At 42.0% G+C, this 15428-nt stretch overlaps 1 protein-coding gene across 2 annotated transcripts in view; it reads right to left on the bottom strand.

Annotated features, from left to right (window-relative positions):
- The window catches only part of HAVCR1 (hepatitis A virus cellular receptor 1), a 39722-nt gene that overhangs the window by 2207 nt on the left and 22087 nt on the right, over nucleotides 1–15428 (bottom strand). For both annotated transcript variants that reach the window (XM_055285489.2, XM_063642670.1), the window contains exons 6-8: nucleotides 10587–10642; nucleotides 5543–5657; nucleotides 1158–1191 (exon numbers count right to left, since the gene is read on the bottom strand). In XM_055285489.2, coding sequence (XP_055141464.1) covers nucleotides 1158–1191; nucleotides 5543–5657; nucleotides 10587–10642 — 205 coding nt within the window. The remainder of the gene's footprint in view (nucleotides 1–1157; nucleotides 1192–5542; nucleotides 5658–10586; nucleotides 10643–15428) is intronic.

Below are 15428 nucleotides of genomic sequence, written 5' to 3'. Positions count from 1 at the left end.
GGCGCCTGTGATCCCAGCTACTCAGCAGGCTGAGGCTGGAGAATTGCTTGAATCTAGGAGGTGGAGGTTGCAAATCGCACCTTTGCATTCCAGCCTAGACGTCTCAAAAAAAAAAGAAAACGTAACTAGGCAGCAGGGTAGACTGAAAGGTCTTTAAAGGCAAATTCAAGTGCCTGCAAGGCTAGACAGCTAATATAGATCAGTGGAGCAGGCTGGGTAGGGAGCAGCAGGGAATAATGGAAGCTGTGGAAAACTGGAGGCACTCGCCCTACCTCAGTGCCTTTGCACTCCCTGCCCCTGCAGCCAGGAATTATCTTCCTCCAAATTAGCTGCTTTCTTGGCACTCACTCAAACAGACCCTTATCCTGTTCTATAGTCCCCATGGTGTTTATCTGTAAGCATGTAAAAGAACCATGCTTATTTGCTTACATGGTTTTTGTCTGTTTTATTCATCTCTTTGAAATAGCCAATAACACTCAGTAAGATAAAGCATTGAATACGGTGAAACCCTGTCTCTACTAAAAATATGAAAAAATGGCCGGGCATGGTGGATCAAGTCTGTAATCCCAGTACTTTGGGAGGCCGAGGCAGGCAGATCACCGGAGGTCAGGAGTTTGAAACCAGCCTAACCAACATGGAGAAACCCCCTCTCTACTAAAAATACAAAATTAGCTGGGCATGGTGGCGCATGCCTGTAATTCCAGCTACTGGGGAGGCTGAGACAGGAGAATTGCTTGAACCCAGGAGGCGGAGGTTGTGGTGAGCCGAGATGGTGCCATTGCACTCCAGCCTGGGCAACAAGAATGAAACTCAGTCTCAAAAAAAAAAAGACAAAGCATTAAACGAAATAAAAGAACAAACTAAAGCAACTCATTCAATGTTTAGTTCCATCGAGCAAATCTTGCAATTTAGTTATCTTGCCCATGGGGTTTGCTTAGGATAGAGGTGCTCCCTCTGTACCAGCTCTGCCACAACTCCAGGGAAATACACAAAGCTACAAATATCACTGGAAGGTGTAAATAATAGAATTGCTCATTAAAGTAGACTGTCAGGATCCAAGGTATACGATGGAGAGTTTAGGAGAGAGACAGAAATCTAGTTTTATTTTACCAGAGTAGGAACCTCAAAAGTATTGACAGAAATATTTTCAAGCTTACCTTGGTTGTTGAACCTCCTTTTTGAAGAAATACTCTAAATTGAAGGGATGGGGAGAGAGGAGTTGAAGAGAAAGTTAAACATCTCAGCAAGAGTTTATAATCTTTTTTCAATCAAGTGTATTATTTCTGTTATTACTTGGATTTTTCCCTGGTACCTTGAGGTGTCTCCTTCCCATGTCCCTTTTGATTCTGCAGGACCCAAACAAGCCATTTACTGTCCAGTATGTCAACTTCATTAATGGTTTGGTGTATTCATCCACATATCCTCCCTAACTTTAATACAATTCTTAAATTATCTTTCTTTTTTTAAAAAAAATGAGTAAGTCCAAGATCCTTCTGATAGGCTGCTGAACAACAGGCATCAACCAAGATTTGTTTTAGATGAACTGGGTCATAAAGCCGTACACTTTAAGAGCCACCTCTATGAAAGGATACCTTTGCAAGAGTTTGTACTACCAGTCATCTCTCTCCTAAAGAAGGAAATAATGAGTTATTTTTGCTTAAGGAGGGAAGTATATTTTGAGGTCGTTAGGGCTCAGAATACAACACCCTCAAATAGGCTTCTTTGGAATTCAAAGTGAGAGCACCTGGGGAGGAGCATATTTAGGGAATGGCTTTCTCTGAAGCTCCCCTATCTAGCTAAAGGCCAGATCGTCCAGAAGATATTCTGTTGTTGTGAATCCTTTCCCCAGATATCTCAATATCTCATCAATGGCAGGGCGGGGGCGGGTGGGGGTGGTGGGGGAACTGATGCACGTCACAGGAAGGAGACTAGAGCTGACAACACATCCAGAGTCCAGAAGAATTTGTCCTGCCCTATAGTCTGTTCTTTGGGCCCATTCATCTCCCCTAAAAATCATTTATTTTCCTCTAAAATTGCCTACATCCATCACTTTTCTCTCCCCTAAGAAAAGGGTATTTAAGGCCAGGTGCAGTGGCTCATGCCTGTAATCCCAGCACTTCGGGATGCAGAGGCAGGCGGATCATGAGGTCAGGAGTTCAAGACCAGCCTGATCAACATGGTGAAACCCCATCTCTACTAAAAACACAAAAATTATCTGGGTGTGGTGGCATGAGCCTGTAATCCCAGCTACTCAGGAGGCTGAGGCAGGATAATTGCTTGAACCTGGGAGGCGGAGGTTGCAGCGAGCTTGAAGGGGGCCAGCCCCTCCACACCTGTGGGTATTTCTCATCAGGTGGGACGAGAGACTGAGAAAAGAAATAAGACACAGAGACAAAGTATAGAGAAAGAACAGTGGGCCCAGGGGACCGGCGCTTAGCATATGGAGGACCCATGCCGGCACTGGTCTCTGAGTTCCCTCAGTATTTATTGATCCCTATCTCTACTATCTCAGTGAGGGGGATATGGCAGGACTATAGGGTAATGGTGGGGAGAGGGTCAGCAGGAAAACATGTGAGCAAAGGTCTCTGTGTCATAAATAAGTTTAAGGAAAAGTGCTGTGCCTTGATGTGCATGTAGGCCAGATTCACGTTTGACTTTACACAAGCATCTTAGTGCAGTAAAGAGCAGTAGTGCTGCCAGCATGTCTCACCTCCAGCCATAAGGCGGTTTTCTTGTATCTCAGTAAATAGAATGTACGATCGGGTTTTACACCGAGACATTCCATTCCCAGGGACAAGCAGGAGACAGATGCCTTCCTTCTTATCTCAACTGCAAAGAGGCCTTCCTCTTTCACTAATCCTCCTCAGCACAGACCCTTTACGGGTGTCGGGCTGGGGGACGGTCAGGTCTTTCCCTTCCCACTAGTCCATATCTCGGACTGTCTCAGTGGGGAGAAACCTTGGACCATACCCAGGCTTTCTTGGGCAGAGGTCCCTGCGGCCTTCCGCAGTGCATCGTGTCCCTGGGTACTCCAGACTGGAGAATGGCGATGACTTTTACCAAGCATACACCCTGCAAACACATTTTTAACAAAGCACCTCCTGCACAGCCCTAATCCATTAAACCTTGAATCAACACAGCATATGTTTCTGCGAGCACAGGGTTGGGGTTAGGGTTACAGATTAACACCATCTCAAGGCAGAAGAATTTTTCTTAGTATAGAACAAACTGGGGTTCCTTATGTCTTCTTCTTTCTACATAGACAGTAACAGTCTGATCTCTCTTTCTTTCCCCCACAGAGCTGAGATCACACCACTGCATTCCAGTCTGGTGACAGAGCAAGAGACTCTGTCTCAAAAAAAAAGAAAGAAAAGGGTATTTAAGCTCCAGGCATCTGGCCCTTTCTTCCATCTCATATTTTGTGTGGCTTCTGTACACATAATAAATATGTATTCCTTTTCTCCTATTAATCTCCTAATAATCTATTCTTTTCGGTGTACTCAAGTATCGAAATTTCAGAGGGAAAGTTTGAACTTCCCTGCAAGGTATTTTACCCAATTGCTAAATAACTTTGACTAACCAAGCTCCAAAATAATTATGTAAAAACTTCCTCAAATTTGCCAAACATGCTCTTAATTTTCTGATTCTCCTCTGCCCAGACCCATGAACTAAATCAGTCATGGCTTCAAATACCACCTCTTGCGAAATAGCTAACTAGGGTTCTTTTATGGGTGGCAGGTTATACTGAGACAAACACACACACACACAATTAGCAGAAGGGAGACATGAAGCCCGGGGTGGTTGCTTTTTGAAGACTTTTGTTTTACTTTTTTAGTCTGTGTCTTGCTATCAGTTTCCTCTCCCAGTGTCTCATGTGCCTCTTCTTCTAAATGAGTGTTGCAAAATTTTAACAATATCACCCCCACAGGGAAGAAAATTAGATCTTGTAGGGGAGAGAATAAATCTTATATACCACAATGGTGTGTTGACTTCCAGATCGCAACACTACCCAACAAACTCCTATTTCTTGATACAGTTGGCCCTCGATATCCACAGGTTTGGCATCCTCAGTTTCAACCACTCACAAATTGAAAATTAAAAATAAAAATAAAAATTAAAATTAAAAATAATACACAACGATAATACAGATAAAAAACAATACAATATAACAACTATTTACATGGCATTTACATTGTATATTAGGTGTTCTAAGTAATCTAGAGAAGATTTAAAGTATACTGGAGGAAGTGAGTAGGCTATGTGCAAATACTACACCATTTTATAAGGGACTTGAGCATCTGCAGATTTTGGAATCGAGGGGCTCTGGAACCAATCCCCCAAGGGTACTGAGGAATATCTGTATTTAATTTTTCTTGGCCTGGCATTATGGCTCATGCCTGTAATCCTAGCACTTTGGGAGGCCGAGGCAGGTGGATCACCTGAGGTTAGGAGTTTGAGACCAGCCTAGCCAACATGGCAAAACCCCATCTCTACTAAAAATACAAAAATTCAGCTGGGCGCAGTGGCTCATGCCTGTAATATCAGCACTTCGGGAGGCCGAGGCGGGCAGATCACAAGGTCAGGAGATCAAGACTATCCTGACTAACATGGTGAAACCCCATCTCTACTAAAAATACTCTACTAAAAAATACTCTACTAAAAAATTAACCAGGCGTGGTGGTGGGCGCCTGTAGTCCCAGCTACTTGGGAGGCTGAGGCAGGAGAATGGCTTGAACTCAGGAGGTGGAGGTTGCAGTGAGCCAAGATCATGCCATTGCACTCCAGCCTGTGAGACAAGAGAGAAACTCTGTCTCAAAAAAATTCTTATAGAATTAAATTTTTTCCATAGGGGAATAATAATTGAAAAATAACAAGTTTAAAAAATCGTGGTTTTAAGTGAAAACTCCACTAGAATATAAGTTCCATGAGATTTATAGAGATTTATGGCAAAAGGATCTTTCTAACTACAATTACACTTTAAGATTGCTGTGCACTTGTCATGTGCCAGGAACCATTCTCAGTGCTTTTTCTTTTTGTTCTTTTCCTTTTATTTTAGAGACAATGTCTCACTATGTTGCCTAGGCTGGTTTTGAACTCCTGGGCTCAAGCAATCCTCCTGCCTCAGCCTCCCAAAGTGCTGGGATTACAGACATGAGCCACTGCTCCTGGCTGGTGCTTTTTAAAATTTTTCTTTTTTTTTAAGAGATGGGGTCCCACCATGTTTTTCAGGCTAGTCTTTAACTCCTGGGCTCAAGCAAATCTGCCTCACTCAGCCTCCCAAGTAGCTAGGATTATAGGCATAAGACCCCACACCCAGCTCCCATTCTTAGTGCTTTGTAGGTACCAATGCATTTAAACTTCATTTCCCTTCCCTCCTGAGGTAGATGGTATTACCATGTGCCTTTTACAAATGAGGATTTGGGGAGAAAAAGGGAAGTCGTGTGAAATCAAAATCAAATGACTTAGGAAACTAGTGAACCCAGGCAATTTGGCTGTACATCCCTTGTTCTAGTCCCTTAGGAACAATCTTGAAATGACTTACTTTTGGCAATGATGACACCCAAAAGAGCAAGAAGCACCAAAACAGAAATAGAGACTGCAGCATAGATTCCTTTAGTGGTGTTGGCCGTCTGTAGACTGTGTGCTGGGGACAGTTGCTGAGGAAACAACAACAGATCAAAAAAGCATCTTGTTAGAAAGTTATGAAGAGAAAACATTTCCCAGAATCACTTACCCAGCCACATTTACCTGTATTGGTGCTTGGGGACTTCTGGAACATAAGGGTAAGACCAAATTATCTGAGTTTATAAACCATATGGTGAAAATCTAGGACAACTTGAAATGCAAAACATATTTTACAATGATGGAGGTGTTTTCTAGCTTGCTTGAGGTTGTATTTACATAGGTGTACACATTTGTCAAAACTAAAACTGTATGCTTAAAGTGGGTTTGTGTGTAAATTTTTTAATTTACTGTTTTAAAAGTCAATAGGCTATTTCCACAAATACATCATCTTGTGATATTAAAAAAGAAAAAATGTCAGGCGTGGTGGCTCACGTCTCTAATCCCAGAACTTTGGGAGCCCAGGCATCCTGAGGTCAGGTATTCGAGACCAGCCTGGGCAACATGGTGAAACCCCATCTCTACTAAAAATACAAAAATTAGCTGGGTGTGGTGGTGCATGCCTATAATCCCAGCTACTTGGGAGGCTGAGGCAGGAAAAATTGCTTGAACCCAGGAGGCAGAGGTTGCAGTGAGCCAAGATTTCACCACTGCACTCCAGCCTGGGCAACAGAGTGTGATTCCATCTCAAAAAGAAAAAAAAATAAGAAAAAAAATTGTTTATATAAATTGACTTGATGTGATGTTATCTTAATGTGCTCAGTTATTGAATTTTGTCCTTGATTACAGTCCTTACTTGTCTTTTTACCTGTAATTGAAGATTCTGTCTCTATCTAAATAAATAGATTTGAGAGTAGCTGCACACAGACATAGCCGTGATTAACAATTCAATGCTATGCAATCATGAAAAAATGTAAAATTGTTTAAGTCTTCCGGTGCCTATCAAAAGAGATCATCACCTCCTGGAATAGGCCTGAAATGTGCCTGGCTTCCTGCTGGTCCCTCTTTCATGGCTTAGTTCTAATCCTAAAGAGAGCCCACTGGGTAGGTATTTTAATAGAAGGAAGGGGGAGAATCTGAGTGAAGGACAAGTCTTCTAATTTGTAAAATCTTAATCCCCGGAGTCAACATTCCAGGTCTTCTACTTAGTCACTGTGTGACCATGGACAAGCTGTTTAGCCTCTCTGAATCTATTTCTATGTCTAGCAACAGTAGATTCAATAGGGTTCTTTGCAAGGGTACTTCTAGGTCCTTCCTGATAAACACTATGAATATAGTGGAGTAACAGCATTTGAGCCATGCTTGCTTAGAAGCGGCATAGCCAGTGTCTGGGAGTGCAAAACTATGTTATTATTACTTTACCTATGGAGTGGGAGGGAAGTGTAATGTGCGTAGATGGAGAATGGGGTTTCAGGAGGCAGGCTTTGCTTTCATTTTTTAATTACAACACACAAATACTGCATGCTCATTTTAGAATGTGCAGCTAAGCATAAAAAAGGAAAACTAAAAAAAACCATAACCAGGTCAGGGACAGTGGCTCACACCCATAATCCTAGCACTTTGGGTAAGGCAGGAGGATAGCCTGAGCCCAGGACTTTGAGACCAGTTTGGTGAGACCCTGTCTCCAAGAAAAAAATAAAATTGGCCAGGAGTGGTGATGCGTGCCTGTGATCCCAGCTACTTGGGAGGCTTGGGGTGGGAGGATCACTTGAGCCTGGGAGGATGGGTCTGCAGTGAGCTGTGATCGTGCCACTGCACTCCAGCCTGGGCAATGGAGTGAGACTCTCTCTCGAATAAATAAATAAACCATAACTTTAACATCCAGAAATGAGCACTTTTGCCATTTCGCTTTATATGCTTTTCTAGAAATTTATCCTTCTAGGATTTTTTCTTAACAGAAATAATTACTATATTCTATATGAACTATAGTACATCATAATCGTATACTATTTTAAAAGTTGCTTCTTTCACTTAATAATGTGTTATAACCAACATGCTATAACCTATGTCAGTAAATGCACTGCAATGACTACATTCTTATGCTCTGTTGCCCAGGCTGGAGTACAGTGGTGCAATTTCAGCTCACTGCAATCTCCACCTCCTGGGTTGAAGTGATTCTCCTGCCTCAGCCTCCCAAGTAGCTGGGATTACAGGCACCCGCCACCACACCCAGCTAATTTTTCTATTTTTAGTAGAGACGAGGTTTCATCATATTGGTCAGACTGGTCTCGAACTCCTGACCTCAGGTGATCCACCTGCCTCAGCCTCTCAAAGTGCTGGAATTACAAGTATTAACAATGAACATCCTCCTCATACATTTCTATTTATTAGTTCAATTTTTTCCTTAAGATAGAGCCCAGGAAGGTGACCTACTGGGTCAGAATGTATTCTGCATGTTTTCAAGATACCCAGGAGAAGACATCTTGATATCTTCAGTCAAGGCACAGAAAGCCCAAGTTTCTGCTACTGCCAACCTTGAACCTGCCTCTAAATTGTTTTCTCTTGCTTCTAAACATACCTATTCTGTAGGGAACTGAGACCAAGAATAACCTCACAGGCCGGGCATGGTGGCTCAAGTCTATAATCCCAGCACTTTGGAAGGCCACGGCGGGTGGATCACCTGAGGTCGGGAGTTCGAGACCAGCCTGACCAACATGGAAAAACTCTGTCTGTACTAAAAATACAACATTAGCCAGGCGTGGTGGCGCATGCGTGTAATCCCAGCTATTCGGGAGGCTGAGGCAGGAGAATTGCTTGAGCCCGGGAGGCAGAGGTTGCAGTGAGTCAAGATAGCGCCATTGCACTCCAGCCTGGGCAACAAGAGTGAAACTCTGTCTCAAAAGAAAAGAAAAGAAAAGAAAAGAAAAGAAAAGAAAAGAAAAGAAAAGAAAAGAATAACCTCACTATTCTGAGGGTTTTTTTTTTTAATCCAGCACAAGTCTAGCCATATGTCAACATATTAAACATATACATGGTGGTAGTTCTGATATTTAGCCAGTATGTCGGATCAATCAGTGCATGCCATACAAGTTGCTAAATTTTTAAATGTTACGCCTATGTAATGGCATTCACAATGTCACTAAGGTATACAGCATAAGGCCATTTGGCTCTACACTAAATAGCCCCACATTGATCATTTTGAATTTTTTATACAATGGCCATGTTGTCATTTCTTACAACTGGCTATCAGAAAGATTATTCTCAGGCCAGCTGTGGTGGCTCATGCCCTGTAATCCCAGCACTTTGGGAGGCCAAGGCAGGCAGATCACTTGAGGTCAGGAGTTCCAGACCAGCATGGCCAAGGTGGTGAAATTCCATCTCTACTAAAAATACAAAAATTAGCCAGGCGCGGTGGTGGGTGCCTATAATCCCAGCTACTTGGGAGGCTGAGGCACAAGAATCACTTGAACCTGGAAGGTGGAGTTTGCAGTAAGCTGAGATTGTGAAACTGCACTCCATCTGGGCGATGAAAGTGAAACCCTGTCTCAAAAAAATAAAAAAATAAAATAAAAATTAAAAAAAAAACCTCAGAAGGATTATTCTCATAACTTCAGATTTTTTTTTGTTTGTTACTTCAAAAAGTTACTTGCACATACTAAAAGGCAGATTGTTTCTTACAGAAGCCAAAAGAAAAGATCTTATTAATAAATCTATCTAACTTACATGGAGGTAGAAGACTTTAATGAGCATCATAAGACTAGGTCCCTTAACTTTTTTCCCAAGTTCACTGAGAAGAAAAGTATGGGAACATTTTACAGAATCAAAGTTATTATCTAGAACTTTGTTATCTTAAAAAGTCATCCTGGGCCGGGTACGGTGGCTCACGCCTGTAATCCCAGCACTTTGGGAGGCCGAGGTGGGAGGATCACTTGAGATCAGAAGTTCAAGACCAGCCTGGTCAACATGATGAAACCTCATCTCTACTAAAAACACAAAAATTAGCCAGGTATGGTGGTGTGCACCTGTAATCCTAGCTACTTGGAAGGCTGAGGCAGGAGAATCACTTGAACCCAAGAGGAGAAGGTTGCAGTGAGCTGGGATCGCGTCAGTGCACTCCAGCCTGGGTGACAGAGCAAGACTCTGTCTCAAAAAAAAAAAAAAAAAGAAAGAAAGAAAGAAAGAAAGAAAAAAGTCATCCCATAAGGAGATTTATGTATAGAAAAAAATCAATAGAAGTTTTAAAATTTCTACATAAAATGGTCATTAGGTAGGGGAAATATATTAGGGAAATAAACATATTATGTTAGTTTCACTTACATTTTACTTTTGTTCGGGGCAGCCTCTACTCCACCCCATCAAAGCATGCTGTTTCCCTATTGATAATTGAATTCCTCCTTGGTGTGTTATCTTAACTTGTTCTCCTTAAATTAGCTCATTCGGGCCTGGGCATGGTGGCTCACGCCTGTAATCCCAGCACTTTAGGAGGCCGAGGCGGGTAGATTGCTTGAGGTCAGGAGTTTGAGACCAGCCTGGCCAACATGGTGAAACCCCATCTCTACTAAAAATACAAAAATTAGCCAGGCATGGTTGCATGTGCCTATAGTCCCAACTACTCAGGAGGCCAAGGCAGGAGAATTGCTTGAACCCAGAAGGCGGAGGTTGCAGTGAGCTGAGATTGCATCACTGCACTCCAGACTAGGAGACAAAGTGATGCTCTGTCTCAAAAAATTAGCTCATTCTTTCTTCCCCTATTTTCTCCCAGCAGAAAGTCTGTGTACTATGTATCTAAGTACGCTATTCACTAACATATTCTCTTTGGGCATCCCTAACAAACTGGCTCACCTAAATAAACCTTTCAAATTAAAGCATCCTATTTAAGAGTCAAATTATTTTCTTCATCTTTTTTCTTAAGAAGAAAAGAAAAATCTGTGGGCTAGTCTTACAGAAATAGTCTTTAAATGTAACTTGCTTCCAGGGAGATATACAAGTGAATCTGGCTAATCAAATGGGGGGAATATGCTTACAGTTTGATTGTTATTCCAAAGGCCATCTGAAGACTCTGTCACGGTGTCATTCCCATCTACTCAACAAGAAGGAAATTTAATTAGAATTACAAAAAATACTGAATTTTCACTGCAGACACTAAATATATTCACATTCCCTTCTGGTGATGAAAAGTTGAATGATAATATGATCAAATGCTGCAGGCATTGCAAGAGTCATACCAAGTTATTAATGTTGTATTAATTTCTCCTGTAAAGTTGTATTTCTTAACCTTTCTGTCACAGGCTTTTTGAAAATGGACTTTTTTTTTCTTTATTAAAAAAATACTGCATGTGCACACACATGAATTTTATCTACTATTTTATGGTCATCACAGAAGCCCATTCACGGAACCAGGTTAAGAATGCCATTTAAAGGCAATCAATACTTTTATGCTATCTAGACAGCTGTAAATGAATGGTCAGAGGCATGTACATCCAAAAACCAGAACCACCCTCTTCAGAATGGACATCACATTGGTTTTATATTCAGAAGGAGTAAAATATGCTGTAATATCAAAAACAGGTGGCATATAACTCCTGTGTTGTTGCCAATGTGTTTACACTTTGATCTAGAAGTGCTTTAGAAAATATAGCAGCCACCAGATCAATGTGTATTATGCCATATAAGGATTAAGATTTTATGTAATATATAAGATACATTTCTCTTGGAGTTGAACATTTAAAAATTTCAATATGTTTTAAAATATCTGCTTTGTAATAGACAATATATTCTCAGCCAGGCACGGGTGGCTCATGCCTATAAATCCAAGCACTTTGGGAATCCAAGGCAGGCAGATCACTTGAGGTCAGGAGTTCAAGACCAGCCTGGCCAACATGGTGAAACCCCATCTCTACCAAAAAATACAAAAAATTAGCCAGGCATGGTGGCACATTCCTATAGACCTAGCTGCTCGGATGGCTGAGGTAGGAGAATCCCTGAACCTTGGAGGTGGAGGTTTCAGTGAGCTGAGATGGCACCACTGCACTCCAGGCTGGGCAACAGAGTGAGACCCTGTCCCAAAAAAAGAGTATATTCTGTTGGCCTTCCTAGACAACTATAGGTCAAATACAGAACTGTCTTCTTACCGAGCATCTACCATGTAGTGAACACTTTATATTCTAACAACCAGTTAGTTCCTTAATCCCATTTTTATGGATGAAGAAATACACAAAAAATGGTTAAATGATGATTTCTAATTAAGTGACAAGAGCCTCTGCTGATAACCTACACACACATTGCACTTCCATCAAATGGAAATACTTAGGTCTATGAAATTCTGTAACTGGTGACAATGCTATAGGGCTCAACATGAATAAACTTGGACTAATATCTCCCCAACATTTACATTACTGTGTTTACATTTTACTGCTTCTGAGGCTTCCTAGAAAGCCAAAGGCAAGGCCGGGCTCAGTGGCTCAGGCCTATAATCCCAGCACTTAGGGAGGTTGAGGCAGGCAGATCCCTTGAAGTCAAGAGTTCAAGACCAGCCTGGCCAACATGGTGAAACCCCATCTCTACTAAAAATACAAAAATTAGCCAGTGTGATGTTGCACATCTGTAATTCCAGCTACTTGGGAGGCTGAGACACAAGAATTGCTTGAACTCAGGGGGTGGAGATTACAGTGAGCCAAGATTGTGCCACTGCACTCCAGCCTGGGCAACACAGTGAGACTGAGAAAGAAGGAAGGAAGGAAGGAAAGAGGGGAAGGGAAGGGAAGGGAAGGGAAGGGAAGGGAGAAAGAAAGGAGGAAGGAAGGAAGGAAGGAAGGAAGGAAGGAAGGAAGGAAGGAAGGAAGGGAGAGAGAGAGAGAGAAAGAAAGAAAGAAAAAGAAAGAAAGAAAGAGAAAGAAAGAGAGAAAGAAAAGAAGAGAGAAGGAAGGAAGGAAGGAAGGAAAGATAGGAGGAAGGAAGGAAGGAGAGAGAGAAAGGAAGAGAGAAAGAAAGAAAGAAAGGAAGAGAGAAAGAGAGAAAGAAAGAAAGAAAAAAGAAAGAAAGAAAGGAGGGAGGAAGGGAGGGAGGGAGGGAGGAAGAAAAAAAGAAAGCCAAAAGCAATATGTAGTTTTATGCAATATACAGAATCTCAGCCCTGTTTGTGACAGGTATTCTCACCTTAAGGAAGAGGATGGGGTGATGCAGAAAAACAGCATGGACTGGAGTCAGATAAAATTTGAGTTCAATGCTGACAATGTCTGTTAGCAATGTAACTTTGATACTCAAGGTCCTTTTCATACACACAGTTATGTATGTATGTATGTATAGGTATATAAAGGGGTGAGTGTATGTGTGTGTATGTGTGTGTGTGTGTGTATATACAGTAGTGCCCCCTTATCCACAGGGAATATGTTCCAAGACCCTCAAGTAGATGCATGAAACCAAGGATAGTACCAAACCCAATAGAGACCATGTTTTTCCTATATATACGTACCTATGATAAAGTTCAATTTACAAATTAGGCACAGAAAGATATTAACAGCAATAAATAATATAATAGAACAATTATAGAAATAAACTGTAATAAAAGCTATGGGAATTTAGTCTCTCTCTCTCAAAATATCTTAGTATTTTAGGAACATAGTTGACTGCTACAGAAAAGCAAAACTGCAGATAAGGGGAAAACTACTATATATATATTTCTAGCTACAGTACACATGAACTACAACCTATTAATCATACACAGCCCATCAAGTTGTTACAATTAAATTAGATGATGCATGAAAAGTGGTTGGCACTAAGCTATTATTAGTATATAATGGGAAGAGGAGTGGGGAGGAGGGAGGGATAGATACTATGCAATGCACTTTCCAAATATCATATACTCTAATCATCCAAAGAGGAATGTTCAAAAATTTTCCTATGGGCACAGAACTAGTAACTCATAGCTGAAATGGGAGTTGTGTGTCTCCAAAGCAGATTTATAGGGCCTCCTCAATCTGGCAATAGCATTAAATATGGCCTGCCTTAAAAGAATTAAACAAGATAGTATATCCATTTCCTGGCACATACATCTGTCAAAGGTGGGTAGTGGGCCATATGACAGCTCCAATCCTTTTCAGACCTAATATTTCTTGCTTCCATGAGGCTTTAGGCAACTGAGGGCCAACCCAGGCATAGTAAGAACTCGGCCCAAGAGCCTTAGATCCACGGCCAAAATGGCAGCAGCCACACAAATCCGGAGGATACATCTGCTCCACTGTCTGTTTCACCCTGGAAAACTCTACCTTGACCAGGTTTCACTGACATAGTATTTCAGAGAATGATTCCCCACTCCTACTTTCTTCCTCCTTACACTCTCAAAGAGTGGGGTGCAGCTGCTCCTACCACCGTTACCTTGTGTTTTTACCTATTTTCATTTTGCTTTTCTGCCTGGAAACAGTTCACGCTAAGGATTACACTTTCAAAATGAAATGTCACCATTATCTAATCCCAGCTGAATGAGTCCCTCTGTGAATCACACTGTAGGTCCATTTTAAATTAACCAGCTACCAGGAATGATTGGCAAAAAAGGTAGGCCATGCACGCTGGGGAGCAGCTGCCTACAGATTGGCAACTGCTGAGTACAATGAGTCATACACACAAGGAGGCCTGCAAAGCGTGACCTTGCTTGGATATCACACAAGGACACAGAGCCAGCTCAGCATCAAAGAGGAGCTCAGCACAGGGCACTCCCAGAGCTTACTACTAAGGGAAACAAGGAGAGTTAGCTGGGAAAGATGACAGGTTTCAGCATCACCTTTCTCCATCACAAGGAAAGACAGGTCAATTCCACACTTCCAAGGAGCAGAGACTCTAAGAGGCCTGTTCAGACTTGAAAGAATAGGAAGGATTGTTTGGGGCAGAGTAGCAGGATCTCAGAGGGACATGCCTCTTTGTTGTTGGTGTGGGTGTCCTCAACCCATCTGTCTTAGTCTGTTCAGGCCGCTATGATAAGATAGCTTAGGTTGGGTAATTTAAACAGAAATTTATTGGCCGGGCGCGGTGGCTCATGCTTGTAATCCCAGCACTTTGGGAGGCCGAGGTGGGCGGATCACGAGGTCAGGAGATCGAGACCACGGTGAAACCCCGTCTCTACTAAAAAAAAAAAAAAAATACAAAAAATTAGCCGGGCGCGGTGGCGGGCGCCTGTAGTCCCAGCTACTCGGAGAGGCTGAGGCAGGAGAATGGCGTGAACCCGGGAGGCGGAGCTTGCAGTGAGCCGAGATCGCGCCACTGCACTCTAGCCTGGGCGATAGAGCGAGACTCCGTCTCAAAAAAAAAAAAAAAAAAAAAAAAAAAAAAAAAAAAAAAAAAAAGAAATTTATTGCTCACAGTTCTGGAGGCTGGGTCATCCAAGATCAAGGCACAGTCTGATTACTCAATCTAGTGAGGGTCCTATTCCCTATAGATGGTGTCTTCTATTTGTTCTCATATGGGGGAAGGAGCAAACAAGTTCCCTTGGGCCTCTTTTTGTTTAACTAATTAATTTATTGTTTCTCTCCCATCCAGAAAATGTACCTTGGGCCTTTTATAAGAGCATTGACTCCATTCATGAAGGTGGGGCTCTCATGACCTAATCATGCTCCGAAGGCCCCAGCTCTTAATACTTGGATTGGGAATTAGCTATCAACATGAATTTAGGGGTGTGGTGTTATGAGATTATACATACATATATAGATAGATAGATGTCTGTGCGTGGTTCCTGGCTCATAACTCCCATATCCCTGATTATGGTCTTTTGTTATCATGATAAGTATGTTTGACCTCAAGAAACAATCTTTGACTTTCTCCTGCTCTCCTTTCACCTGACAAGGCAGAACTTTAATTTCCCCTGCCTTTCTGATTGT

Source organism: Symphalangus syndactylus, chromosome 7 (assembly GCF_028878055.3).
Source record: "Symphalangus syndactylus isolate Jambi chromosome 7, NHGRI_mSymSyn1-v2.1_pri, whole genome shotgun sequence".
Taxonomy (NCBI): Eukaryota; Metazoa; Chordata; class Mammalia; order Primates; family Hylobatidae; genus Symphalangus; species Symphalangus syndactylus.
Note: the sequence above shows the minus strand (reverse complement) of the source record. Positions and strands in the feature narration are given on the sequence as shown.